This window comes from Globicephala melas, chromosome 12, assembly GCF_963455315.2.
Source record: "Globicephala melas chromosome 12, mGloMel1.2, whole genome shotgun sequence".
Classification (NCBI taxonomy): Eukaryota; Metazoa; Chordata; class Mammalia; order Artiodactyla; family Delphinidae; genus Globicephala; species Globicephala melas.
The window spans coordinates 69306174-69314623 of NC_083325.1; the positions used below are offsets into that span (position 1 = coordinate 69306174).

An 8450-nucleotide genomic window follows, 5' to 3' on the forward strand; every position below is an offset into this window, starting at 1 on the left:
TTGAAGGCAGCTACGGTTCTGAGTGCTGAGACTCATCTATAGGGCACAGCAAAGGTTCATGCTGTGCTTGGCTACCTCTGCTGCTACGGGACCACCTGCATGCATGTGTGTGGACAGCCATGTGAAGTACAACTTTGTCCCAGTCTTGGGCTTCATCCCCGGCAGCCAGGCCATGGATATAGCAGGGCAGGTTCTGCCACATTAGTCCAAGTGGGCTTCATGGAGAACACAGGCAGCAGATGGGTGAAGACAGAGCTTCTGTCATGCGTTCTCCTTTGAAGTTGGTCTGGGACATCTATTTCTTGAGTAGGACATAGGTAGGGTCCCAGGAACTGGTCTAACTAATGGAAGTTAGGTCTCGTGGCTCCTTGGCCTCTAGTACTAATGACAAATTCTCTTCCTCCTGGGTTTTGTTTCAGCGCACCATCAGTCCCCACTATTTCAGGTGAAAGAAGAAGTCCCTGCATGGTTCCATGGGTATTGGCTCTGTCCACAGAGATGTGGAGAGGAAGTGATGTAGGGTAGGATCATCTTAAACCTAGAACTTGAGCTCCATCTCCCAGGAGTTGTCATCTACATCTGGAACAATGACCTCTTGGATACTGTTTGAGGTCCATTTGAAAAAGAAGTACTTGGTAAGCTCAGGATCCATCTGAGTGACCATGGGGCCAGTGGGAGGGGACAAGAAGAGCAGGCTTCTCTCTCTCCTTTTGGAACAGTCACTCATGCTTCTCCTTTCTCCTAGTGCCTCAAGTGCTATAGGAATGCCCTGGAAGTGTCACTACTTCCAGCCCCAGATGGAAGCCCCCTTTTATTATTTTTCAATCTCCATTATGTCTCTAGATATTTTCCCCTTTTTTGTTCTGTATTTTATTTGCACCCACCTGTTTTTTTGTCCTTGATCAGTGTTGCCAGAAATATGCCTAGATTATTAGCCTTTGTTTTTTTTAATATTCTGCGTCTTTAAAAATTATTTATTTATTAAAAATTATGATTAAAATGTACCATTTTTAAGTATACAGTTCAGTGGCATTAAGTATATTCACATTGTTGTGCAAACATCACTGCCATCCATCCACAGAACATTTTTCATATTGCAAAACCGAAATTCCATACTTGTTAAACAATAACTCCCTATTTCCCCTACCCCAGCACCCCTGAACTTCCTGTCTCTAAGAATTTGGCTATTCTAAGTACCTCATATGAGTAGAATCATACAGTATTTGTCATTTTTGTGAAACAATATTCCATTGTATGTATTTATCACATTTGGTTTATCCATTCATCAGTCGATTGGTTATTTGGGTGATTTCCACCTTTGGGCTACTGTGAATAATGCTGCTATGAACATTATTTGTACAAATATCTCTCTGAGGTCCTGCTTTTGATTTTTTCGGGTATATACCCAGAAATGAATTTGCTGGATCATACGATAATTCTATTTTTAATTTTTCAAGGAACTGCTATACTGTTTTTCATAGTAACTACACCACTTTACATTACGACCAGCAGTGCACAAGAGTTCCAATTTCTCCTCATCCTCTGCAACACTTATCGTTTTCTGTCTTGTTTTTGTTTTATAATTGCCATCCTAATGAGTGTGAATCCCTATTCTTTTAAAGTCTCCATTTCACTAATTTTTAGCCTTATCATTTTTATTTTCTTCCTTCTCATTTCTTCAATTTTGCCCTAATGTTCATTTTCCAACTTCTGGAGAAGAAAGCTGGGTTGTGTGATTTGCTAAATGATAAGAGGAACAACAGAACAAGAAGACTTAATCATTATAAATATACTTTTGCACCTATTAACACAGCCTCAAAAATCCATCAACCAACAGCTAACAGAAATGCGAGAAGAAATATATAAATCAACAATTAATAGTTGATTTTAACACACCTCTTTCAGAAACTGATAGATTAAACAGAGATACATAAGCAGAGATACTGAATTATAATTTATAAACTCAAATATTATATATATACAAAAGTAGAGGACAAACAGTGGACATCCCTGGAGAGAGTAAAAATAGGAAGAGTGTCAAGGACAACTTTTAAATTTTACTCTGTATACGTATGTATTGTTAGGATTTTGTATAATGAATTTATTTGTGCATTATTTGTATACTTCAAAGAACCAGAAGAGTTAAAAGGCAAAAAAGCAATAATGGTTCAACTGGCTGGCTCACATTTTTCCACCACAACACTCTGTCAAAACCTTGATGAAATCAATATACATGGGGATTATTATAATTCCTTTGAAAACTCATTTACAAAGTAGGAAGTAAGAGTAATGTGGGAAATTTTATGTGGTAAGTACTTAAGGATTATATTAAGGATATAGTGCTTAATATAATCCTTAGTGCTTAAGGATACAAACAAGCACTTGAGGATAAGGCAAATTGCACTGCTGAACTGCAAAAGCAACTCACAGTGGGTCAGAACACAGGTGTGCACATTTCAATTCCCATCTAGCAAGTCTTCATAGTAGCTAGTTTGAGAGAATGTGTCCATCAACTTTGGAAGAGTAAGAAAAGAAGAGTCACAGAGACAAACCTGATAATACTCCTCCCAGCATTGGTCAGAAAAGATAGAGCTTTACCCAGCAGGCTTTGAGTATTTCTATTGAGATGCATGAAACTAACCTCTTAGCTTCGTGCTATCAGGCAATCAATTTATTAGTTTGCCCAACTTTCCTTGTTCTGAAACAAGCATTTCTGACCCCCAGGCAGTTCTGTCTACATGATTTGAGAATATTGCTGATGTTGAAAGCAGTAAGTCAATCCCTGCAACTATGATTTCTCATGGTAAATCAATTTTGTGGATTCTGATTACATTTTGACTTCCCAAACAGACTATATATAGAGAATATGCTAATTATTTCCTATCCGTGTGAGCTACATTTTTAGGGTAAATTTATTTTTTAAATATATATATATATATTTAAATATTTATTTATTTGGCTGCATCGGGTCTTAGTTGCTGCACACAGGCTTTTCGTTGCAGTGCACAGGCTTCTCTCTAGTCGTGGCGTGCAGACTCTCTAGCTGTGGTGCGTGGGCTCTCTAGTTGCATTGCGCGGGCTCAGTAGTTGTGGCACACGGGCTTAGTTGCCCCGCGGCATGTGGGATCTTAGTTCCCCGACCAGGGATGGAACCCAAGTCCCCTGCATTGGAAGGCGGATTCTTAACCACTGGACCACCAGGGAAGTCCCTAGGGTAAATTTATAAATTGGCATTCTGGCACTTATCTCAGGCTGTGTGTTTTAGTTGGCATGGTCAAGAGCACACTTCTTATCCTAGAAAGTGAAAGGTATAACTGCCTTCCCTGATGACACAGTATATATGCCACTTCCGGACGGCTGTATGTTCTCTACAAACTGTTTTACTTGAACCCACTCTGGCCATTGTGATCATCCATTTCCTTTCTAAGAGCTTATATACATTCTGTCAATAATTCAGTTTAAAATTTTCCTGGCAAGCAACTAGAAACTGACTGATTTGAGATTCTAGAATTTATCATTTTTCCCTTTTTGAATATTTACCTATCTCTGTTTTCTGACACCTCTCTCATAATCATGATTTCTCCAAGAATACTCAGGTGATTCTGTAAGCAGCCCCTTCCTTCCACTTCCTACCATGCAATAATGTAGGGCCCAAACAGAAAAGAAAGGAAAAGAAAAAGCAAAGTGCAAAGGTCAAATTTTCTTAGATAACTATCAATTTACTCATTCATTCATCCTCTCAACAAACATTGGTGGATTTCTGGAAAGAGCATGCTATAGAGCATTTGAAAGAAATTGAACACAGTGTTCTTGCCCACCGTTGGAGTAGTGGGGGGTGGTTAAAGTGTGTGTTAAATAACATCTACAATAGGAAACAACTAGCAAACAAGAAAACAACTGCATTAAAATATCATGTTTCCAACTTGGATGCCAAATGCTTAGAGTATTTCCATTTCCTTGGTCAGCAGAGTTTTACTAAGCATATAGTAATTAACACAAAATAAGGGAGAGAGTGGTTAGTGTAAATTGAAGTTACTATAGAAATTTTTTTTAGACCAGTAACCTTCAAACAGGGATCCTCATACCCTAGGGGAACATGAATCTTTTCCAAGAGGACTCAAGTTCTAGGGTTTAGTTTTGGTTTATCTAGGACTGTTTTGGGTTTAGCGCTGAAAGTCTGGCATCCCAGGAAGCCCTCAGTCCCTAAGGCTTGACCTCAGCCTCCATATTCGCTCCTTCCTAAAACTGATATGACTGAGGTTTTGCCTGGTTCTGCTTTCCCACCACTCACCTCTTCATAAGAACCCTTCTCTCACTTTATACTAACCGTACATCTTACTCAGTCCTAATTTTATTATGATGACTAGTCGTGGGGTGAAAAAAACTCCAGGGCACCAATAAAAGGAGACAATTGGAAATATTGATATGGGCAAAGCCTCCTTTAATCTAGGCATCATAGACCCTTGGAAAGGCATCTCATCTTTCACTTATATACTGTGACGGTTAATTTTATGTGTCAACTGGGCCAAGGGGTGCCCCGATATTTGGTTAAACATTATTCTGGGTGTGTCTGCGAGGGTGTTTCTAGATGAGATTACATCTGAATCAGTAGACTGAGCAAGCAGATTGCCCTTCCAAGGGTGGGCCTTGTCCAATTCATGGAAAGCCTGGATAGAACGAAAAGGTGGAGTAAGGGAGAATTTACTATGTACACTTCGAAGGTGTTACAATTTTAGTTGTGAATTATACCTCAGTAAAGCTAAAAAATTATAGAACATAACTGATTAAAAAAAAAAGCAAACATATAAGCATTATCCCAAGGGGGGAAAAGGTGTGGAGCATGAACCACTGCTCAGAAAGCAAAGAAAACAAGAAGTTGAAGGGAGGCTCTAGGCTGTACAGCTGGGGAGAAGCCTGGATGGAGGAGGTGGTGGGAACTGTAAATATATGGGCAGAGAGCAGAAGTGGGGGCTGGGCCCTGAAGGAGAGACTGAAGGCCCCAGGGAATTTTGCTTGCTTCAGTTTTGTCAAGGGCCAGCCTGTGGATGATCTCTGAGAGAAGGTCCTAGAGCCTTGAGGAGGAGAGTCTATGATGTCAGCCCCCGACCTCTGTGACATAGGCACTAGATGCCAGGGACAACTGCCCCAGGAAAAGGGGCTCCCAGCTCCCAGCTCCCAAGGGCTGCTGGGACAAAGTGCCCACCTCCCAGAGGTTTTCACCAGCTAGCCCCACTGCTACTACTGCTACTGAGCGTGAAAAGCCATCGTGGCTGGGGCCAGACTGAGCCAGAGGACATCAGCGTTAGGGAAGACTGGGATTAGGGCAACCAGAGTGCCAGGAAACCAGGATGCTTGCAGAATCACTGATTCAGGTTTAGGAGAACAAAAACCTGGTAACAGAAGACCTCCGCCTGGCTGAAGGAGGACCGAGGGCAAGGCTCAGACAGAACTCTTGGTCAGAGTGAGTTTTGGGTGACAGACGCTGGGGGCAGAGAGGGGCGTACCCACCATTTGTTGATTCTGTTCCTCTCTCTCCCAGGTCCCACATCAGTGAAGTGCCTTGAGAAACACAGCCCAGAGGAACCCTCATTGGTAAGAGCTCACAGCACCAGAACACCCTCATTTCCTAGTCCCATCTCAGTCCCCATCTCCCAAGCCCCCTCCTCTAACTCCATCCTATCCATCCTCCCCTCCTTCCCTACTCCTCTCCTCCTTAGCTCTTACCTTCTCTGGAGCTTTTTGCCAGCTCTTCTGACCCCAGGGTGACATGGATCTAGGGCCTTGGTGAACCAGCCTGCATGGTACATAAGTCAGAACCAGAAATGGACCCAGCCTCCCAATATCTTGGGCTCTGTTTCTTTCTCTACAGATCCTATGGGCTGTGTCTTCCTCCCTGGCCCACCCAGATAACTTCTGCTGTCGTTCAGCTCCCAAGAGTCAGTCCTGATTCTCCATCCCCTCCATCCCTCATCACTGGCCCACTGCAAAGAAGTGAGAAGGCAAGTTTAGAGCCAAACTCCCGTCTGAACACCCAGAGAAGCCGGTGCTCCAGGGCTGGGTGTCTCCTTGGCTTGCCACCAACAGTCCTACCAACACCAGGCTGGAGCCACATTCTGTGCACAGAAGGCCTTGATTTCTCGGCCACTTCTGGCCCCAGAGATGCTGGTCCTGCCGCTGCCAGGTCTCTAATCTGTGGGCTTGACACTCCATTCTCCTCTGGATTCAAGGCAATGTTGCCTCAAAACAAGGACCAAGTGCTGCTACAGAACGCAGCACCCCCTGGGCGCCCCCCTCGGGGCCCCTCAAAAATTGTGGACTCCCTTCCCTGCAACCTTCGACCTCAACCTCCCCAACAATCACTCCGTCCCACCCACCCACCTTGCTCTCCTCCCCCATGGTCCCACTCTGCAGGCTCCCATTTCTACTCTTCTGACTCAAATTCAGACTTTGTCCTACATCCCTACTCTTCTTATCTCCCAAGTTCCCCTTCTTTCTTTCATCAGAATTGCCTCTCTGTCTCTGCACCACGTTCTTCCTCGCCCTCCCACTGGCTATACCCATCTCCTACTCTCACTCACTCCTCTTCTCTCTCTCAGCCACAGAACTCCTCTCTCCTGAGCTCATGTTGCCAGTCTCCTTCCCACCCCGAAGACGTACCTAGCTCCACTCTCACCTCCCCAAGCCCCAGTCTACCTTCTCGTGGGGTTCACTCTAACAGCCGGACATGGCACTTGCAGCAGCACAGGAACACCGGGTCCCCTGTGGGGGAGGGGGGCTGCGTGGCAAGCGAGAGGGACCCTGCAGAGTTCAGGGACCCAGGAGCCCTGGTCCAGGCCCTCGTGGTTCATCTGGGGCAACGCCGTATAGCCCACGACCTGCGGCTACGGCTTTTGCAGTGCCTGTGGCAAGGCAAAACCGGCAAGTCCCCGGTCGTGGAGTATCCTGTCTGTCTGGTATGTCTCCGGCCCCGCAGCCCCTCTTGCCCTATCCCCAGGTACAGGACTGGACCCAGGCTACTTGCTTTCCCCCAGCTACTGCCCTGTGCGCAGGGCCAGGAATCCGGACCACTGCGCATCGGCATTGGCTTTGGCCTCCGCCTGCCTCGGGGCCAGGCCAGGGCCTTGCATCTGTTGCGAGAAAGAAGGCCGGAGGAAGTAGGGCCTCGGGGAGAGGCCGCTCAGGCCCGTGGGTGTTAAGCCCAGGCATCTCAAGCCCCAGCAGCTCAGGCCCAGGCAGATCTAGGCCCAGGCAACCCCTCCCAGAACGGGAGCCTCAGGTCTGTAGGCCCTCAATCACCAAACTCCATGTGCTGGTCAGGGTCTCAGACTCAGGCACCAAAACAGGCCACTGTCTCCCTGAAGCCCAGACATTCCTCTGCCTCAAAGAGGCCTGCCTCTCCAGAGCCCATTCTCCGAAAGTCACCACTCTAGAGCCACGGAGGCTCCCTGGAGCACCTCCTCCGAACCCCACCATCCCTGCCCGGCCCCAGATCTCAGGGGGCCCCCGAGACACTCTGAAGGGCTGGCTGGCTGGAGGTCAGCTATGTTCTCCAGCCCTGAACCCTGGGAGCCCCTTGTGGAGTCTGCTTTCTCCTGGCTGAAGAGGACCAAGGGCACCCGAGGCCCCACTCAGCCTTCGGTGTATCCAATAAAGCCTGACCCTGCAAAACTTGTGTTTGTGTCTTGCTGAGCAGATCCTGTGGGTGGCTGTACCTTCAGGGTGACCAGAACCCAACAAGGGGTGGAGGAGAGTCAAAGGAAACAGAATGACCAAGGAGAGTGAGTGCCATATATCTGAGGAGGGCAAGGGACCCATAAGCCCTGAGCACCTGAGATGTGCAGAGGGCTCTGCCAGGCCCTTCACCCATTTAATTCGATTTGTTGGGACAGGTAATGGCATCCCCAGAGACGAAGCCACTGGGCCCCTTCCTCTGGCTGCACCTTAGATTAAAAGGACTCATGCTGACAAGGCCAGGGGAGCAGCAGGACATGTCTCCTTGCAGGCAAGGGCAAGCCTAGCGTTCACTGCAGAGAAACACGGGGTCCTCACGTTGGAGATCAGAAATCCAAGGGCCCCCTCAGGAGGGTGGGGTGCGAGGCAGACCTTGGATAAATCACTTCTTCTCTTGGGTAAACGTAAAGGCTGCGCTCGACGAGTCTGCGTATCACTCCTGAAGTGTGGACAGTCCTGATCCACGGATTTCTTTATTAAAGGCTTATTAACCTCCCTTAACCTTTATTGGCACACCCCGTCCCCACCCCCCACCCACCCCGCTACTGCAGATCAAGACATTTCCTTGAAGCTGGTGCGCGCCCCCACAGCCCCGCAAAAAGATGGCGGAGTCTGCCTTCACAAGCGGGCGGAGACCGGCATCCTGGAGCTGGGGCTCCGCCTGCCCGCGGCCGGCTAGTGCTGACGCGTATTGGCGGCTCTGCGCCTGCGTGAGGAGT

The 8450-nt window shown here is 47.0% G+C and overlaps 1 protein-coding gene across 1 annotated transcript; it reads left to right on the top strand.

Annotated features, from left to right (window-relative positions):
* Positions 1 to 6230: 6230 nt before the first annotated feature.
* Positions 6231 to 7430, top strand: PRR30 (proline rich 30). The gene is given in 1 exon segment (XM_030857707.2): positions 6231 to 7430. A coding segment is annotated over 1 exon segment (1200 nt).
* The last annotated feature ends 1020 nt before the right edge of the window (positions 7431 to 8450 follow it).